Here is a 21,056-nt window from a genome sequence, read left to right as displayed (position 1 = left end):
TTCAAAAGCATGGAAATGAATCAAAATCATTCAAAATTGAATTACAAAAAAATATAGATGTATCTTTATGAATTGTTCATCCAAAATAATTTTTTGTTGACATCAAACTATACCAATAATGCTGAACATACCATGATATGCTTCTTAATTTACTTTGGCAAGTAACCAATAGCTAAGTTAAAGATTTGAAAGTCGGAGAAAAAATTAATGAATTCATTAAAAGCATACAGCTTCAATAGGATGAAAATATCTTAAATAATTTATAGCTAAATTTTGAATTATTTAAAATCTGCCAATGGGAGTTGGGCCCTTTGACTAGCATTGCTCTCTTTAGCATCTGCATTGGGGGAGGTGCTAGATCCAACCTCTAGGATGTCAAAGTGTTAACTAGTAGCAACAGTAGATACTACCGTAGAAACATAATTTTTTTTCATTTTCTTTTTTCTATTTATGAGTGTTCCTTTGGATATTGCCTCAGGAATGCATGATATCAAACTAAAGAAAAATATGCGGAGGCACATGCAAAAGGCTTTCAAAGATGACTTTTACAGGAGAACGAGCTTAGGTTGATAACATATTAACAAATATGACTTCAAGTGCTATTGTTTGTGGTCTTTTATTTTGATTATCTATTTTTCATTTCTGCTATTATATTCCATTAGTGTGTATCCCTCCATTTTTGCTAAATTGTAATTATCCTGCCCCAACCAAAATAAAGACATGGCTTGGTTTGTAAATGCTAATGGTGGTACTTACTTATGGTATGCAATTTCACAAGACTAACTTATCTTATCTCGAGCCATTGGATTGCAAATGAATGATTGATCATCTTTAATAATGATAATTATTGGATCATATGCTTTACGTATTCGAATCTATTTTTTTCATAATTCTATGCAGGTTTTGAAGTGACTATTATGTAATTCAATAATGCTGTGAAAAAAAAATGAATGATCCTTTCGTACGAAAAATGCAATCTGAATCCAACACATCATATCTTGACATAAATCATTGATTTTACTGTTAATCATTATAAATATTATCATACTTAGTAGTAGTTTCAAAGGAGCCTACCCCATGGTAACAATAAAAATTTAAATAATAATAGACATCATGCCATTATAACAAAATTACAGCATTATTATCTGGTTCCAAATGTGATTCACGGTTACCCTTGACCAATCGTGAAATTTCTATGCATCATTCTTGATCCTATTCATTGTCAAATCACAATCATCAACTTTGCGAGTTACTAACAAGGGGTGCAGTTTTTTTTTTTTTTTTGGGTACATAACAATGAGCGGTTTCAGCACCCAAGGGTACAGCTAATCCAGGTGGACACACAGAAAACACCCTGATGCTCCAACCTCACAACGAACAATAAAGTACATGACAGCTGTGATTTTGTTGGATGGATTTACAGTTGTCAGGAGAGGAAACAACAATTAACCCATGTTCCTTTCAGGGAGTCACATGCGCTACGTGAGGCCTCAAAAGCTCCCACGTGGCGTATGTCATCGTCCTTGGTCCGCTGATGGGCGCAACAAAATCCAATAGCGCCGTATCCGGGAAATGGTATTCTAGCAGGCAAGTAAAGCCCAGCGGATCGACTTGGGCGCTGGCCTCACCCTCGTCTCTACGACGATTTTGCCGGTACTCCTTGTCCTAATACTGGTCCAAAAAGAAACCCTAAGCCGAGGTACTTCGGATTCTTCTACTCTTTTCTGTATCTACTTTGTATGAATTCGTTGCAATTTTCATGTATATGATCTCTTCTGCCTATCGATTTTGATGGTGCTCTTCTCTGTTTTCCGACTGGAGATTGAGAGGTGATTGTGGTTTTTGATGGGAGGACGGATGGAGGAGGGTTGGCGTTGTTTTGATATTGGTTTTAGTTTTTCTGCGTGTTCTTGTGGTACTGGGGCTGTTGATTTGTTGAGAGATGTTTTGTGATTGATTGGAGCCGGGACGAAGGGGAATTTGGAACTCGATTTTATTGGTCAGTTCAGATTCTTTAATTGCAAGCGCTCACGCTTTATTTTTTCGTGTTCTTTTTCTTGTTCTTCACGAGTTACAGATTTTGGAGGGGAAAAAAAGAGGGTTTCTTTGATTCGAAAACAGGTTGTTTGACATCCCGTGTTATAGTTTTAATTTTTTATCTCAAAACAGGTGATTCGACATTCGGTGTTATTGTTTTGATTCTTTATCTGGACAATTAGTACGATTGCTCCAAATTATGGTAGTGATTCTTTTTGGTCGCAGAGTCTTTTTTCTGTTTTTTTTAGGGGCGACAAAATCAAGAAACAAGCAAGTCAAATTATTTGATAACGCAAATTAAGAGAGGGAGAAGCAAAGAGGGTCATCAATTTATTATTTGGTGTGGGCATTTATCCTCACATGATTCGAATTCTGTGGCACTTCTATTACTGGCCAATGCAAGAAGGGGTTGATTTTTTAGGAGGTGGTTAGAAATATGTGTTGAGCTAAAAATTTTGATGCATGTGATGAAGATCAACATTTTATGGGAAAGGAATGAGAAGAAGTTCTCCTGGCAATAGGGATTATTGAAAGTAATTAGTGGGCATATGTTTTTTTCCATCAAGAATCTTATTGTACCTGGCAGCAGTTCAAGAGACCAAATTCAACAACATAGCTATAATTTTAACCCTTCATTTTGTGTTACAACAATGTTTCTACTCTTAATTGGGGCTATCATATGAGGAAGCTCTTCATGAGAAGCTTGTGTTTGGTTAGATTTGCGGTCACTTGACTAATAGATGAACTGAGCTTGAACTTTGTCTAGCTTGTTCAAGATTGCTTTAGTTAAACATAAAATCTACTTTAATATATATGTATATATATGCATATACTGTAATATATATGTATATATATGTATATGTGTATATATATATATATGTGTATATGTATATGTATGTATATGTATATGTATATGTATATATATGTATAAGTGTATGTATGTATATGTATATGTATGTAATGTCTGTATGTCTGTCTATCTGCGTGCATGCGTGTGTATTATCATATAAGTTACTATTTTGTAGATAAAATGTTTTATATGTAAAAGTTTTTTCTAGTTACATAATTTGGGAAAAATAAGAAGAACATGCTTCAATTATTATGCTGAAATCTGGTCATGGAAACTAGTTGAGAGAGAGTGTGTGTGTTTATGTGTAGGGGGAAGTGTGTGGGGCCTCAAGCTCTTAGCAAATCTCACAAGCGAGCTATTTGCGAACAACTTGAGGGCGGTTTGGAGTTAGACGAGGCATCGAGCTTAGGTTAGGCCTAGCTAGCTTGAGCTCATCTCAATTATACATCTTCTCTTAATATGCTCTCATTAATGGGCTATTTTTTGATGATGATTTTGGACATTTCTATACAATAACATATTGTCCATCAATTGAAGGGAAGGAAGGAGCGGCCTTTTTGCTTGATCTCTTAGCTTGAGCAGGACCAAGGCCTACAAATGCCTTAACAAACTTGAGAGTCAAGTGAAAGACGTTGTTGCTCAAATATGAAATATGGACTCTTTCAATGTTTTAAATGCTGGCAGGATGGTGTCTCATTTTGTTACCGTGGGGTGGGAATCTGAAACTCATCCACATGGGGAAAGAAGAAAAAAGATGAAGGAAAGAAAGAAAGGAGAGAAGAAGAAAAAGCAAAAAGAAAGGAAGGAAACAAGAAGAAAAGTTACAAAGAAATCAAGGGAAAATGAAGAATAGAAAGGAAGGAAAGAAGAAGAAAAAGGGAAGAAAGGAAGGAAGGGAAAAATAAAAAAGGGAAAGAAGAAAGGAAAGAAAGAAAGAAGGAAAGAAGAAATGAAAGAAAGAAGAAAAAAAGTAAGGTAGGGAGAATAAGAAAGAGGAATGAAATAAGGAAGAAGGGAAAGAAAGAAGAAGAAAAAGGAAAGAAAGGAAGGAAGGAAGTTTAAAAAAAAAAAAGAAAAGGAAGGAAAGAAGAAAAAGAGGCAAATAGAGGAAGAAAGAAATAAAGGAAAGAAGAAGGGGACAGGCACCAGGGTACATACAGGGATGGCGGCTGGAACAGGGGGACAGTGTGGCGTCTTGCTTTGTGGACAAACTGGGACACCTCTATCCCAGGGGATTTAAAATATTGGTCTCATTTGTCAGGTGGAATAGAGTGATTATGCTATATTGCCTCCCTTGATTTTTTGGAGTGAAAATTTTTTTTGGCAAGTCATGGCATTCTTGCCACAAAAATATCGAACATAAATTGTGGGGTTCAAGCTGAACTTAGAATCACGCTATGGTACTACTAAACCAACTGCCAAATAGGATGTGCATATACTACGCACATATCATTAGTTGCAATGATGTAAGATAATCATATTATTGCTTAGGCTTTGTTTGTTGAAATTTTCCTTGTGTTATAATTCTTCATCAGTCAATAATATATTCTTCTTACCATAAAATTTTTTCCAAATGGTTAAGCATAATTTGAAGTTTTTCTTCCCTTCTATCCTACCAATGAGATTATATAGCTATAACCATGGTTCACATCACGAGCAACTCCCTCTTGCTAGTCTTTATGTGAAATTTATTGTCGCACCTTTTCAGACATTCGTCAGCCACTTTCTCTGTTTTATTGTTTTTAATAGTTCCCCTGACAATCTGTTGATCTTTGTCGCAACTTTCCATTTCTCATTATATTTTTCATTTTATGATATCACAATGTGTTCTTTATTGCTTTCCCATTAAGAAAAACAAGGGGTCAAAACTAGAAAGAGAAATCTGCCCGTGACTATTACTGACAGCCTGATTTTGTAGTTGCTGGTGCCAACTTTCATTCCATCTATTGACATGCACAGGAAACCACTGCCTCTGGTTTTATACTTCAACCATTGACTAGGATAATTGTTATAACAATCTGTGATTCTGTCTTTATTGCATTCTGCGGGCACATGTTGTGGGAAAGCCTAATCAAAATCAATATATTAACAACCATGAAGATATCTTCACTCCATCTTAGTTCATATTGCAAGATAAACTCTTTCTTTAACTGTTTTGATATCAAATGAGACAGGGCAGTAAAGTTTTGAACTTTTTATACCAGGTCATCTTGAAATCCTTGATTAAAACACTGTTGTACTTGTTAAGAGATACATTTGGTGAAGGCTTTCTAACTTCCTGTTCCAGTCTGCTTGAATCTACTGGTTACTTCATCCTATCCTGCAGTATGCCTGCAATCCAAAGGCTATATGATACATGTAAAGTCTCGTTCTCTCCTAATGGACCTATATCTCCAGAAGCTCTGGAGCATGTTCGCTCGATTTTAGGTGAGGGAAAAATTTGTTGTTATATCTATACATTTCCTGCATGTCTTGGAAGCCAAGTTTATATGATTGTTACAAGGGCTAAATTTTCATATTTATATATATACTATACATGTATGGATGGATGGATGCATGCATGCATATGCATGTGTATATGTATATATTTGTATATGTGTGGATTTGACCTTCTAATTACTCTTATAACTTTAAAATACAAATGGTAAACAAGGACATCGCTTGTTGATCATGCTGATGACTTATATACATATATAAGAGTTTTGTTTTTGTGGTAACATTACCATCTTCATGTTTTATTTATAATATTTAGCAGCTTGTAAGCTAATAACATAATAATCTGTATATGTCGTGCTATCTTCATACTTTATATTAGTATTTAGCTCAAATTGTTTCAAAGGCTTGCTGTATATGTTATAAGTTATTGGCCTTTTTTTTTTTTTGTTTAACTGAGTATGATGGTATGGTCGTATGAAATGGGTAATGAAGATTCAAAAATTCTGATAAGAAATAATGAAGATTCAAAACTGTTATATATAAAAAAATGAAGCTTCTAATACTAGAAGGGATGATTCTATTAGCTTCTATCTTTTGCCTAGGGGACCATGCTAATTGTGAACTCTGGCTTCTGCATTTTGATCTGGCACCTTATTCTTGAAAGATCTCTACTGCAGCTTGATCGATGATCTTTTATTTAATTAAAGATAACCTTATCATATCAATCTTACATTGTTTAGATGGAATTTATTTAGTTCTTTTTTTTAAAAAAAATCTTTTTTATAATCTTTTTCATTAATTCTGCTAATGTGCAATCGTTATATCATCTGTATGAGTGATAATATGACAGCAAAATTATGGGGTTTGACTATTTAGTAGTCTACCCATACATTTCCTAGGAGTTTTCTCTTTTGGAGTTAATAATTCGCTGCACCACCCATATGTGCTCCTGTACCCACTGCCAATTCAAGCAGTTATGTTTTAACTGATTGAATGACAAAGAGGGACTAATAAACTTTGAGATATATTTTTGAATTAAAATGTTAAAATATTGAATTACATGTTATATCCATAATTGACAGTTGTATCAAACATGATATATCTATAATTGACTTGTGTCATCTGTTGGAGTGAACTTTCTTTTAATTCTTTTTGCTCTTTCTTTGTGTCTAGGATGATTTAGAAGGTTATAATATGCTTGAGGAAAAGGCTGATGCCCAATAAGACCATCATTTCTTATTTAAACTATTTAGGTCTTCATTAGCAGCTTCATGAAAATATTCACTATTATCAAAATTTATTGGTTGATGGTGCCGAGGGGTATGAATAATCTTTTGATTATCTCAACAACTCCTGAGGTTAGAGTGGTGAAAGCAATCTTTAAGGGATGTGAACACAAATATTTGATTATTCTGTTAATCCTACTGTTAGGGTGAGGAGAAAATCTTTTGTAGTGATTGGAGTCTATGAAGGAGATTCTTTTGACCCTAAAAGTTCATAAGAGATTTAGTTTGTTTGGAGATTCTCTAAACTATATAACCAGCCACTTGGACGATCAAGGGAGCTATTCATATTCAGCTCAAATATGGTCATCCAGTGCACTTTTTAGGTGCTTAAAATTAAGTTGATGAACCCGGTTTTATATGGTGTGCTGTACTGCTAGTCATCCCAGGATGGCTATAGATCAAATGAAAACATCAAGATTGTGCTCGTTCCTTGTCCTTCTTGATGTATGTGTTAAAGATGAAAAGTAGCCTTGAGATGCTCATGTGATGTTAAAATGGCCATTATTTTGTTATGTAGGCATGCGTGGTTTCGGATTGTTGGGTGATTGGGTATATTATGCCTTTTCAGACTTAATCACCTTATGTGGGCCACAAGAAATATATATTGTGCTTATAATGTTGAATTGAATGTTTTTCTTAGTCTAATATTATGTATGAGATTTTATGGCTTACATTTATGCTTGTTTCATTTATATTATATTTGGAAATATTATATCAATTATCTGTCTCTAGCAGCATGACATGACATTAAGTTTTTGAACATGATGTAAGCATATCGATATTTGCATTTAACATATCATGCATGCTCATATAAGTTGCTATTATAGGATAATTTTTTCTTGGATGTCTTATATTTGTCTGACACAATCTTTCAGATGAGATCAGGCCATCTGATGTGGGTCTTGAACAAGAGGCCCAGGCGGTACGAACATTAAAAGGCTCTGCACATGGTTTAAATGGGAGAAAAGGGCGTAATGGGAGCAACCAATTTTTGCCTCCCATCAAATATTTGCATATGCATGAATGTGAAAGCTTCTCTGTAAGCCTCCTAATAGCTTTGCATGACTAAATCTTTTTTCAGTTGTTTTGTATTGCCTTAATATTTGAACTTATTACTAACCTCTATCTTTTTATGCCGTACTCAATGGATTGAAATGATTTTCCATTTGGAATATGAGTTATGACCTGTTGAGTGTAATTAATGTATTCGAGGATTCTCTAAACATAATATGCAGATTGGTATATTTTGCATGCCACCTTCGTCCATTATTCCACTGCATAATCATCCTGGAATGACCGTTTTGAGCAAGCTTCTGTACGGTTCGTTGCACGTTAGATCATATGATTGGATAGAGATAGCCGATGGCATTGATCCAACAAGAGGTGTGTTTGGTCTTTTTCATTAATCAGGCCTTTTTATGTCATATATATATATGTGTGTGTGTGCGCGCGCGCGCGCGCGCGCGTGCGTGTATGTATATCTATTCTAATATTTGGTAATCCATAAATGTTAGTTATGCACAAATATGAAAACTATTTTGAATTTTCTTGCTCATAATTTAAGGTGTAGTAATTATCTACCTGGAAAGCCTATTCATTTATGGAGTAAGCTAATCTGGTTTTAGGTGTTGCTTTTTTCACTGAACAGAACTTAGAAAATTGATGTGGATGTCTTAAAATACAAGAAACATTTGATTTTGCATGTAAAAACATACTTTGTTTGCTATTATTTACAATATAAAAATAAATATGTAAGTCAGACAAAAAAAGGAAGTGTTATTGGCTTTAAATATTAGCATAAGAAGTGCTCATACATATACTCAAGTAGTTAGTTATCCAGGGGAGTGGATGTTTGTGGCATCTGCATTTGACAGGGGAAATAGGACACAGGGTGGAGATGGTAGAGCACTACAAGAAGGGTCAAATAGTGGCTAGTTGCTCTTTCATAGTGGAGGGAGAAACTTGCTAGAGTTGAATGCATATACCAAATATGAAGGCTTGCTGGTGAAGCAAAGATATTTTCATGTTCATGAACTTGAGCAAACTACTTCCAGGGAAAGTGAAGACCATCATGGGAAGTTTTATAAGAATAATCTTCTCTAAATTATTGATAAAGATGGAGAAAGGGGGTAAATTGGGTGAAATAAAGATTGATTAGAGCTTTAAACTCTGTTCCATAATACACTGAGAACTTGAATATGTTTGGATATGTAGTATAAAAGATTTCATGCTACCAACAGAAAATATTTACCATTTTTGGCCTATTTTAGGCAGGAAAAAAAGGATAAGAATGAAGAGGGAGGGTTCACACCTGATTTTGGCTTGGATTGGGGCTCAAAATTATAAAATTTCCCTTCTCCCCGGACTTTCCTCACCTTCCCTCTCTTCCCTTCATACTTGCAGCAGAAAAGAGAGGAGAAAGGCATTGGGATGCTTTCTCCTCCCTTTTTAATCACAGGAGGGCTCAGAACTGACTTGAACCAAATTGTAACGAGCAGAAGCAGGCGATTCTGCTTGGTTTGGACTAGTTCCCACTAAGTCCCGAACTAAATCTGCAAATCATCTTGGTTCTGCACCGATTTGTGATGGTAACCCCTGAACCTGGTGGCTTAGGGTTGTTTTGCAAACCTTGGAATAAACTCTAAGAGATGTTAACATGATGGCAATTTTGTGGTTCATATGCATAATTAACTCTTCTTACCATGAGAAAATGAAAAAGAAAGATTATCATCATGATTGCTGCCATGCAAGTATCTTCTGTGCTAGGGTGAATTATTGTGGTAGTATACGTGATCTTTGATGTTGATAGCATCACAGAGATTGTATTGCAATATATGTCCACTAAATGTAGTAATGTGGCCGTCTAAACCAATAGCATGCGAGGCAATGGTACTTAAACACCCATAAATTCTTGATGCCCAATAATTTGTTCCTTGAAAAGATTGAAACAAATTAGGGTGCTGCAGTACTCTTCTGTTTCTGTTAGACATATTTATATCCTTTTTTTTGGGTGGTGAGTCATTTACTTTTTCTTTTGGGGAAAGGCAATTTCATGCTGATATGCCTTAAAGGTGCTTCATTGCAAGTTTATTATAAGTGCTTGAAAATATAAATTTGTCATACCTTGACGCTTGAAGAAAATGAAGCATCAAGGTGAGGATGCATATAGAGCAAATTGAAGATATTAAGAAGGGAAAATGGGAAGGCAAAACTTAAAAGAAATCTGGAAAACCACGTGTCCACATTGATTAAAATTTGGCCAGTTAATGGTTTTGAGTGATGCATTATGCTCAGATCGCTTTCTTGTGTCTACCTCTTTTTTATCTTTTTGGTGGGGACAAGTACATTGTGTGGATTTGAAAAATATGCACACGAAGCAAAGATTATGTGCATCATGTATTTGCATTTAAGTAGTTTTGTTGAACTGGTTTGCCCTCGGCATCTCATTCAGTTCTTTGTTCGATTTTGGTTTAAAAAAAGCTCGAGTTACGCAAATGATGACATTTTCATCTTCTTGTTTCTGTATTGTTTCATTTTTTCTTGATACTGGAATGCTTCATGGAGATTACTTATATTGAGCAATATGATGTAGCAAAAGAAAAATGTTTTTAACTTTATATATTGTTTTGTCTGCATTTTCAGCTAGACCAGCGAGGCTTATTCGAGATTGTGAAATGTCTGCACCCTGTGGGACGACAATTCTATACCCGACAACCGGTGGCAATATCCACTGTTTCAAAGCGATAACTCATTGTGCTCTCTTTGACATACTATCTCCGCCATATTCATCGGAAGATGGACGACATTGCTCTTATTTCCAGAAGTCTTCAAGAAGGGACCTGTCAGGTGAAATAGCGTTGTTTAAGCCGATATCTTCTCCTTTAAGTTGCTAGTTGCTTTGAGGCACAAAAATCTTATTACCCTTGCTTCATTTGACCTTGCTGTAGGTTCATTGCCAAGTGGAATGAGGGCCTCTGAAGTGGCTTGGTTGGAAGGGTATCAGCTTCCTGACAGCTTTGTTATCAGAAGAGGGCTGTATAAGGGCCCTGAGATTACTGCTTGAGGGTTTTAGTTTGGTGTAACATACCGGTTGATCAGATTGGCCTTTGTTAACAGCACACATGAGCCCAGGATCTTGCTGTTAGCTGTCATATGATTTTTTAAAAGTAATTGGAATAATTAAGGTTACTGATATATGGTTTAGAGTTGGTATGTACATGTTAATATGTATTTCTGTTATTATTGTCCTCGCCTTAGACTAATGGATGAATGAAATTCCCTCAGAGAGAACTGTAAGTAAGTGCAGCTTTCGCAGCTCTTTCTATCATTTTATCGTGGTGGGTGCCATTGTTATCTGCTGTTTTATACAATCCTCAGTTTCAAGTGACATGATCTTTTGCTTTATCTAGGTTCCTTATTGCTATTCCATGCAAGCAAATGCTGTTCCAGGGTTTATAAGGGTGCAAACTGGAGTCGTAGGTAAAGTTGCTTCGTGGTATTGGTGTCATTTAAACTATTTTTTTTTAAAAAAAGGGATAAACCCGTTATTTTAGTAAATGGATTTTCCTCTCTATATTATCATGTTGGTATCTGGAAGAGTTTTTTTAAAAGAAAAAACTTTGGTTGAAAATAAACTAGAACCTAGGCTGTATGTCATTTGCACCATTTCGGTCTTGCTTTCGACCCATTTAAAATGTAAGTGGACTGGACTTGTCGCTCCCGTTTTATTTTTCTTTTCGAAATGATGTAATGGTTGCAAATTCTCATGAAAATTTTCCTTTTCAGCTTCCATGGCTTGGATGCCCCAATTGGACCACTTATCGGTCGTCCACAAAAATCAGGAATTGGTACAAAAGTGTAGGTATTACTGAGTTTTGACTGTCGAGTTTCGTATTGGTTTGGTACGTCATTGAGGAGCTTTACCATTGCCCTGACTGGTACGCTTCACAGCTTCACCTCCCTGCTTCATATGATGCAACTTAGATGAGTTGAAACCATAACTAAGAAGGGGAGGGGAAACAATGGATACGATCTTTTATAATAATAAAAGTGATTGTGACTGCTGTAGAAACAATTATGTGATGGCCTAGGTATGCAGGAATAAGATACAGGTAATATGGCTCTAATAATGCTGTATTGGTCATCATTTCTTCGTTTACCTGTAAAATGGACGGTAGTAGCACATGAACAACTTTTGTTTGACCCTTTCGCTTATTACGAAATACCGATAAATATATTTTTGATCAACGAGTACAATTTGAATTAAGAATTGTAACATTAAGGCCCCCATTTAGCATCACTGTCACTTTTATAAAAAAAATAGAAACAGAAAATCTGATTTTATTATTTTCCAGATTTCTGACAACATAAATATATTTGGTAGTCACAATTTTTTTCTTGACAATAGAAAATCAAAAAGAAAAAAAAAAAAGCTTCACGGCCTCTCCAGCTCCCTGAATTTCTTTCCTTGGTTTGACTTAACCGAGAGCACTAGCAATTCACAGAATAACTGATCATTGAAATAAGCCATCGGCAAAAGATAGTTGGCCTCTACAACGATCCAATGGCAATCCTTGATATACCACCTGAAGATGGAGGCCATATTGGGGAGGAAGAGTGCCTCCCTGGAGTGAAGTCAGTGCGTGCAAAAATGGATTGATGCTAAACATCTCCAAAGCGTAGATGGTTGACGAGGATGCAAGCCTAGAGCATTTACTTAGCATGGCCGAGGTGGATGACCTTGGCCTCCGGGTTGATGGTGGTGATGCTCCTCAAGAGCGTTGATGCCCAAATCGAGGTTTTTAATTATAGTTTGGTTAGATTGGTAAGAGAGGTGGGAAAGGTGCGGCCTTCCAAGTCAAAGGAGAGGGAGGTGTAACCCTTGGGGCGGAGTGGAGGCGGCAAATAGAATAAATTTTTTATTTAAAAAATAAAAAGATGGTTACCAAATGTATTTTCTACTTTAATTTTTGTATTTCTATTTAAATATAGAGAGAAAAATCATGCTGTCTAAAAGAACATTTATGTGGTCGCACAGCAGAAAGTAAAAATAAAAATATGTTTATTTTTTTGATGAATATATATATATATAAAATCAAAATGATTTCAGGAATAAACAATTTCTCACGTGCATCGCACGTTCCCGGCAGTCGTGGGTTTGCTTCCGCCTTTCGTCGGCGGAGTTGATGAATGGTGAGATCCCGTCGGCTTCCGTAGCAAGAAGTCTCCTTTTTATTTTTATTTTTCACGTTGCCCGAAGCTCTGAGCCACGTTCCCGCTGCTCTTCTCTCCCTCGCCGATGGCGCGGCGACTGCATCGAATGGAGGTGGGGTGAATCTTCAGCGACGAGCTGGATGAGCTGGGCGCCGGCGAGCGGGAGGGGTGGCGCGACGACCCCTCGCTCCTCGCCACCCTCCACCCCCACCCACTCGCCCTCGCCCACGCTGCCCGCTCCCTCGTTCTTGTCCTCGGCTGGGACCCTGACCCCTCCTTCCCCCGCCACCCCCTCAAGATCCACCTCTCCCCCGCCGCCGACGATGGCCACATCTCCGCCCTCGAGTGGCTCACCTTCGGCAACCTTCTCGCCCTCGCCCTCGGCACATCCGCTGGCCTCCTCTTCGTCTACTCCTTGACCCACGATCTCGTCGACAAGCAGGTCAGCTCTTTTTGATGCCCTTCCCTTCCGCTTTCTCTACCTCCTCTGATAAATTCTTGAACTTCGAATCTTTGATCCCTTCCTGCATGTAAACTCTGTGAAATCTTGAACGCGAGCTTTCTTGTTTGTAGGTTATACACCCCGGACGTGTGCTGAGGATGAGATTTGGCGAAACTAAGGCGGTTCTTCTCAAAATTCGGCAGCTTCCGAGGAGCTTTGTGTGGTCTTGCCTGGGGTAGTTGCCCAATTCGATGGCTCAGACATCCAGGTTCCTTCTTTTGCTTCTTTCTTTTCGTCACTGTTGGAAAACATGCGATCTTGATAATGTTGACTCTGTTAATTTTCGTAGAACATCGTCACGTTACATTCTTTTTCTGGTCGGAAGAGTTGATGAAGAGTTTTGATAAGTTGAGGGTTTACGTTTCATCTTTTGATGCGTAGAGTTCTCTTCAGAAGATGGTTTCAAGAAGAAGGATTGCGAGTCCGGGAAAATAGGTTTCAGAACAGAGGCAGATGATGAGAATTCCTGTGGGAGGATACCATTTCAGCTATAGAATATCCACAAGTTTGGGTCTTGTGCTGATGCCGCTATCACAGGGTTTATGCCCCCTCCACTTTTGGAGGTCCAGGTGAATTACTCTTATCTTGGATATAGTTTGTTGCTTCTAGTGTGTTATAGATATCAAAGACTTTAAGGCCCGTGGAAGTCCATTTGTTTGCGTTGCCACTTTTCTATTTTTCTGCTGTTTTGGTATTTTCATAATCCTATTTCTGTTGTTTTGAGTTGACTGAAATGGAAGCTCTCTGAGGCTGTTCTGGAATTGAATTCAGCTGCTTTTATTCTGGGCAGTCAAGTCAGTATTTCTACTGTGCAGTTACGATTGGAGAGCATGCTGTGATATCAGCATAGGTGAGGTGAACTCTACCTTGAAGTCTCCAGTGTACATTTTGTTGTCAAGAATTATTATGCCATATGTCTTCTTTTAGAACTGAAATAGGAATAACATCAGAGATGGCCTCGGATAGGAATTCTTTGTGAATGAGGATCTATAAAACGACCCTAAATAGTTGGGAAAAAGATAGATGATTATGATTAAGTCCGCTTTTAGAACTGAGAAAGAAATAGAAATGGAAATGGAAATGTTGGTGGTGTGTCCTCAATTAGTCAACTTTCACAAATAGTTTTATTGTGTCAATTTTCTTTCCCCACTTTCTAGTAAGCAAATGTAGCAGTTGGAGAGGAGTTTTCTGCGCACTGAACTTTGAATATTGTAACTTGTGGTCATTTGGTTGGTAACTTGCCATACAGGCTTTCAGAGGATAGGAGCAGGTCCTTAGTTGGAGCTATCCTGTCAAAGGTTGTGCCTGCAACAATTTCGACCCTAGCATCATTTTCCAAAATGATTTGGTGGAGTGAGCAAACCTCAACAAAGAAGCCCCACACGAATCCCCATCCATTTGCTATAGGTCAAAATAATCTTCTTTTTCTCTTTTCTCCTTTGGCTGTATGTTGTAAAAGCACATTGTTGCACACATCTCTGTGATCAATATCTGGGAAAAGAGGTAATATTGGATATAGTTTAAGTAACTATTATGAAGCACTTAAAATGGGAGCAAATGGGGAAAAGAGGAGTTCTTTCCTGTCCTATCTGAACTTGAATTTGGGATCAATCTGATTTACATGGATATTGGCATTTACCAATTTCAGAACCTAGTATCCTATTATGTAATTTCATATTTCTTATTTTATTTATGCTATATTTGGTATTTATAGCTTGATGATTTGCATTAAACCCTAATCAACAGATCTTATTGCAACTGTTGTTGTTACCTTTGAGGTGGGCCCGCAAAGCTTCTGATCCTCCTGTGGTAGAGACTACGTTAATATTCCTTCATTTTTGCTTGTCTTCTTTCTATTAATTTCTTCTTTCCTCACGTTCTCCTACCTTGTCTTGCATGATTTTTTTTTTAAAAAAAAGAAAATTAACTTTATCTTATGAGACACAAGGGAATTGGATTTTCATTTTTTTAAGTTCTTCTATAGTTCTTTATTTAATTTTATGAAAGAGATGAGGTACCACAGATTTCCTTCATTTCGATGCATGATACATGGCAAAAATTATAAATTTGGGTGTCCGCTAACATTTTTCTATGAAAATTTCAGAGAGATAATTATAATGCAACAGGCTGCTACAACCTATTCTGCTCTGGACTTATTCAAGTCAACAATGAGATAGCACTGGGTGCTGCCATTAACTCCATTTCTCACGATGGTGGTTCCCAATATGCTAACACTCTACTCGTCTGGAAGGTAAAATCAAAATTCAAGTGATTTTTATATGAAAATATTTATAGAAAGCAACAAAGAATGTCTACCACTTCTTTGTTAGTTCTCATATAAACTCACAAACTCCTGGTGTGGAAATACTACAATAGTCATATTTAATTACATTTTCACATTTCATCTGTAAATAATATTAATAATTGTTTAAATTCTTTTCAGTTTCTGAGCAGGATCTGAAAACAAGAAATTGGTGGTTGCAATATGTGTATGCCTACCACATTTAGCATACTTAATATTTTCTTTCTCAGATAAGTGTACAAATCCTCATATGATAAGGGTAGAAATCGTCATATTAAGCCTTATTCCATTGTGCCTAAACTTTTCACCAGTCAGGAGAGACCATGGAGTGTTATTCCGCTGCAGCATGAATTTAAACTATGGAATTAAAAGATAATTTTCCCTTCACTCTAATTGTCCTTCCAGGTTTTGCTTTCTTTGGGTATCATACATACTATTGTCACGTGCCTATATGATAATATACTGTTGCAGACATCCAGACTACAATATAGCGTACTGACTCCGTAAATATGAAGATAGAATTTATTCCATGTCAAAGATCATCATTATGTTGGGATGTCTCTGGATTCAATAAATCCTTATTAGTTTAGTGTTGTTGTAAAGGATTGCCCATGCTGTCGATTCCACTCAGTGTCCATTGCTTGATAGTCATGATGGCCTTGCATCACTTGGTTGCTTTGTTGTTTGTTCCCGACTCTCTTTTTTCCCCTTTGTGTGTGTGCGTGCATGCGTATGTGCGTGTTTGTGTGGGTGTGTTTTGAGAAACTTGGTCCAGAGCACCACCAATTTTATGAAGATAATGAAATTGATACAAAAGAAGGAAGCGAAGAGAGGAGAAAGATGGGAGGGAAGAGAAAGTGAGAAAAGGAAGAGAAAAGAAAAGAAAAAGGACAGGCCTAGTGAGCCTAAGAAGAAAGAACAGTTGCCATTATACTTATATTGCATGTAAGCTGTGGCTAGATAAGACATCTTCTCATTAAACTCTGCTGACATTTGATGACTAATGTCACTCCAACTATGCACCTTTGAATCTTCCTGTTCTTCTGTTTTTTAAGAGCCCTCCGATGGAATATGATGACTTAGAGGTACCTTTTACCTGTTGATTTTGACTGAAGCCCCATGTCCATCAATATTTCATTAAATTTAATTTCATGCCCAACATTTTGAGTTGGTCATCTGTCCATTAATTATGATTATCTGTCATTGCAATTTTATTTTAGTCCACTAATATTGTGTTGTCCAAGAACAACCGTCGATGTGCATATCAATGATTAACTAATTGGAGAGTAAGATATAGTGGCGTACTTGTGGATGCAGATGATTAGGGTGGTTTGCTGGTGCCAACATGACCAAGCATTCTTGACACTTTAGCACATCTTTTAGACCTCGTTATTTGTATGAATCTTAACATACATGTGCATGTGTCAATATGCAGTGACTATCTCGGATAAGCATTTGTTAATTTGCTCAAATTGTATGTATAAGAACAATTTCACATGGTTGTACAATAATGATAAAATGAGTTGTACAATAGTGTTAAACCAAAGTGAGAGGATCAAAATGATTATGCTATATTCTTAATCCCTAGATTTCTTTCATTTAGTCAAAAAGATTCCTTCTACACAAACCATTGGCTATAAATATTGGATGAAGTTGCATCTTACCTATCAAAACTTCAGTTCTTTCCATCATTCAACCCTGTCAAGAACTAAATCGACTTGATTGACTGTGTCAGTTCCTTCCCTTCGACTCTTTTTTGATTATTCCCTCTATCAATCTTCCTCAATGTAATCCTTGCATTAGATCTCTACCACGTGAGCTTGTTCCTACATGAAATTAAAATTCATGTTTAGTACTCACTAGAGGAAGCATAGATGCTTATTGCTTATCTGAATTACAGCAGTGAGGGCTGCTGGCTGGCCGTGCAAGGGGACTGACTATTAAATAAAGTTAAATAATGTTCTGCAGGAGTTATTTGAACTAATCACATGATTTTTGGGAAATATAGATGCTTATGCTATGAAATTAATTCCATCCTTGTTGGTAGAATGAATACTTTATTATTTTATGCACCTTGAATTTATGTAATAGTGTGGAACACTATTAATATACTTTACTAGCATGCTCAGTCAAAGTCTCTTTTGTCATCATTGAGAAAAAAGAGATGAAAAAAGCATCTCAAAATGAACAATTTTTTTTTTTTAAATATGGAATGAGGCTTACCCAACATTGTAAACAATGTATATATATATATATATATATATATATATATATATATATATATATATATATATATATATATATATATATATATATATATATTAAAATGGAGGCTTCCCAATGGAGAAGCCTCCGTTTGACACATGGAGACTGCACTGCTCTGGAAAAATGCCGTGTAGGAGCACTTTCGGGCATCCCGTGCGCAACCCTAGCCATCGCCTAAGCTTCCCTGTTCGGGCGCTTCCTCCCACTTGATTAAGACTCTTGAGAATTAAGGTTCCCTTTTGCTACCTATTTGCCTCCTATGGCGACACATCAAAAATATGGAAGAAGAAGAAGAAGAGGGAGGGAAGGAGAGACTAATGGGGAGGCTGAGGGCTTGGTTTCAACTCCGGCACCTAATGGCGACACCAAGGTCTCCCTCATCTCCACAGTACCAATCCCTTCTCCCATCTCCTTATCTATCTCCACCTCTCCCTAAGAACAGTAGCCCTCTCTCATCTCTGGTGTGTATGAGAGTGGTTTTGTTGGTGGGCATCAAGATTATAGCCATAGGAGTGCGGTGGAGTTTGGGGAAGAGGAGGACGTGGTCACGTATATACCTGTTAAGGCCTACTTCCTCTATACTAGGTATCCTTTCTCTATATTTTTATTTTCTTCTAATTTAATTTATTCAAGTTTTTCTTCTAATTTAATTCATTCAAGTTCATTGAGTTGGATGTTTTCTTGTATTTTATCATCTGATTAGTTGATTATGATTTTTCTTCTTCTTAAAAATCTAAATAGACAGGACTTGGATTTATTATTTAGATTCTGTTCTTTTCACTGTTGCAGTTGTTTTTTGGATTATTTTTGATTTAGTTGTAGTTGTTGCTTATAACATTGAATAGAATTTTTCAAGTTTAGATTTCTATTGATCGATGCAGGATGGCTTCATCTTTTGTTGGACTTGCTTTTTGAAATCTAAGCTTTCTTGTTCGGCCGCTTCCTCCCACCCGATGGAGACTCCTGAGGATTCAAAAACATCGGAAAACCTAGGGAAAATATAGGAAAATCAACAGAAACAAGGGAAAGATGGAAAAAATTGAAAGGTAAGACCTTTTCCCTCATGGATTGATCATTCTTTTGTGTGTAGTTTCATTACAAATAATTAAGGATAGTGAACACGTAGGATATCGTAATTAAGATATCCAATTTCATCATCGATAACAAAAATCGCATCCCATGCATCGCATGGGGTTACAAGCTAGTAAGTATTAACTTTGGAGATGTTGGGGCTGGCTGTTTTTCCTGCAACTCCATCTGCAAGTACCATATTACTGCACATGACATGTAATAATACATTGGAAGATAAATATCTTTTAACCTTATGTCTTTATCAGTTATCTGTTCTTCATAATGAATTGGATATGCTGTGCTTGGCAGATCTGGAAGATGGAAACTGGGCCACGTGTCCTTACAATCCAGTGTCCTAAAGCAAGTAAAATTTTGCAGCCATCAACTAGGTTTTTCATCATCAACCTCATCATGCCTCCCTCTGGAGGTTTTCCTGTTGAATGGAGATTCTGGACAATTATCTGTTTTGGATTGATCAGTTGGTTGAAAATAGATCAATTGTACACTATCGTTTAACTAAGTTGGTTTTTCCAGTCACGATGTTTATAGTTGAATGTTGTGTATCTCATTTACAATTATCCGATCTTATTCAAATTGTCAATTAAATTTCATCATATTGTAAGAACTTTGCTCGTAAGGGGACACTTGGTCTGAGATAATCTATGATCAAGATTGATATGGGTGGAGATGATGAGATTATCGTATTTGATTATATCACAGTGTTCTTACGTAGTAGTGATTTTGAAATACTTGCCAATCCAGTGATGAGGTATCCATTCTCAAGGTCGAGAATCTAAGATCATCTTCAGACAATGATTTTAGGCTACAATATAAGGATAAAAATATCTCTTAGTTTAGTAAAAAAATTGATATATTAATATATCATTAATATATTATATTAATATTATATATATGATATGATATTATATTCGATATCTAATATATATATATATAAAACTAGAGGCCTCTTAATGGAGAAGTTTTCATCCATCACGTGGCAGCAGAAATGGAGATCTTTCAATGGAGAAGCCTCCATTTGACACGTGGAATTTTAAGAAAAGAAGAGGGAGCTGTGTGGAACTAATAGCGATTGCCTAAGTTTCCCGTTCGATGGTTTCTTCGCTCAGGAATCTTTCTCTCGTAGAAGTCATCGTTGAAAGTGCCGGCGGTGAGGTTGTTGTTGGAGAAGCGGAGCAGCAGACAGAGAATTCGAACGGAAAGGAGCGAAAGGTGGAGAGGGTTGTCCTAGAGCTTCATCTCTATAAGCGAGTAGAAGAAGCCACTAGCATGGAGTTGTCGGAGAGAGTCCATGGAAGGGGCGCTAGTCGCTTTCATGGAGTCATGATTTACAAGCTTCCCTGTTCAGCCGCTCCAAGCCTCCCACCCGATTAAGGATGGGGAAAATAGAGGAAAAACAGGAGAAAACATAGGAAAAGTCAATGAAAACAGAGAAAAGATGAAAGAAAACAAAAGGAAATGTGTTACCCTTAATTTTTTTTTGTCTTTCCTTCGTTTTCACTGATTTTTCTCATGTTTTTTCATTTTTTCCTCTGTTTTCCCATTCATGGGAGTCCAATCGGGTGGGAGCCTTGGAGCGGCTGACCAGAGAAGCTTATGGCTTTCTTTTCCACTTCTTTCACAGAGCCTTCACGGAGGATGGTGGTGGGAGAGCAGGTGAGGGGCGGCATCATGGCTATCGATCGACGAGGGTGGTGGCAGCTTTGGGGAAGCCATGGCGATGGCCAGGGTCGATTTGAGAGAACGTGAGAGAGAGAGAGAGAATTAGTTAGGAAAGACATTTTGAAATTGGATCGGTGCGACGGAAATAGGCTCCATGGAGAGTTGGGAGCGCATGCAAGCCGCAACTAACCGGCTGCTTTTTTTTGGGGGGGTCCGGATCGGGGTGGACGAAGTGTTCATGGAGGTCGAGGATGTCGTCGGCGAGGGGGGAGAATTCATGGAGGAGGTCCGGGAAGGGGCCGAGGACGTGGATGCGATTGCCGTCGATGACGAGGGCACCGTCCATGGTGACGATCACAGTGTTGTGGAGGAGGATGCCGGATTTCTAAGTCTTCTCTCTGCCGCCGCCATCCA

The 21,056-nt window shown here is 37.2% G+C and overlaps 1 protein-coding gene across 8 annotated transcripts; it reads left to right on the top strand.

Moving 5' to 3' along the window:
* The first annotated feature begins 1,489 nt into the window (after nt 1-1,489).
* On the top strand, nt 1,490-19,587 carry LOC105044101 (plant cysteine oxidase 4-like). 8 transcript variants are annotated; one of them, XM_073252746.1, is made up of 14 exons: nt 1,490-1,699; nt 5,092-5,314; nt 7,485-7,648; nt 7,845-7,992; nt 10,252-10,455; nt 10,557-11,546; nt 12,719-13,264; nt 13,396-13,532; nt 13,706-13,893; nt 14,115-14,174; nt 14,574-14,731; nt 15,429-15,575; nt 18,773-18,937; nt 19,272-19,587. In XM_073252746.1, exons 2-6 carry the CDS (start codon nt 5,215-5,217, stop codon nt 10,670-10,672), a joined length of 732 nt encoding a protein of 243 aa, XP_073108847.1. In that variant the 5' UTR covers nt 1,490-1,699; nt 5,092-5,214; the 3' UTR covers nt 10,673-11,546; nt 12,719-13,264; nt 13,396-13,532; nt 13,706-13,893; nt 14,115-14,174; nt 14,574-14,731; nt 15,429-15,575; nt 18,773-18,937; nt 19,272-19,587. The 8 variants fall into 8 exon arrangements, with proteins under 8 accessions (XP_073108847.1, XP_073108845.1, XP_073108849.1 ...); XM_073252744.1 differs by having other exon boundaries at nt 14,096-14,174; XM_073252745.1 differs by adding an exon at nt 1,822-1,999 and having other exon boundaries at nt 1,556-1,699; nt 13,706-14,174.
* Nucleotides 19,588-21,056: the final 1,469 nt, after the last annotated feature.

The sequence above is a fragment of the Elaeis guineensis genome, chromosome 2, assembly GCF_000442705.2.
Source record: "Elaeis guineensis isolate ETL-2024a chromosome 2, EG11, whole genome shotgun sequence".
NCBI lineage: Eukaryota > Viridiplantae > Streptophyta > Magnoliopsida > Arecales > Arecaceae > Elaeis > Elaeis guineensis.
This window is presented reverse-complemented; position numbering and strand designations above follow the sequence as displayed.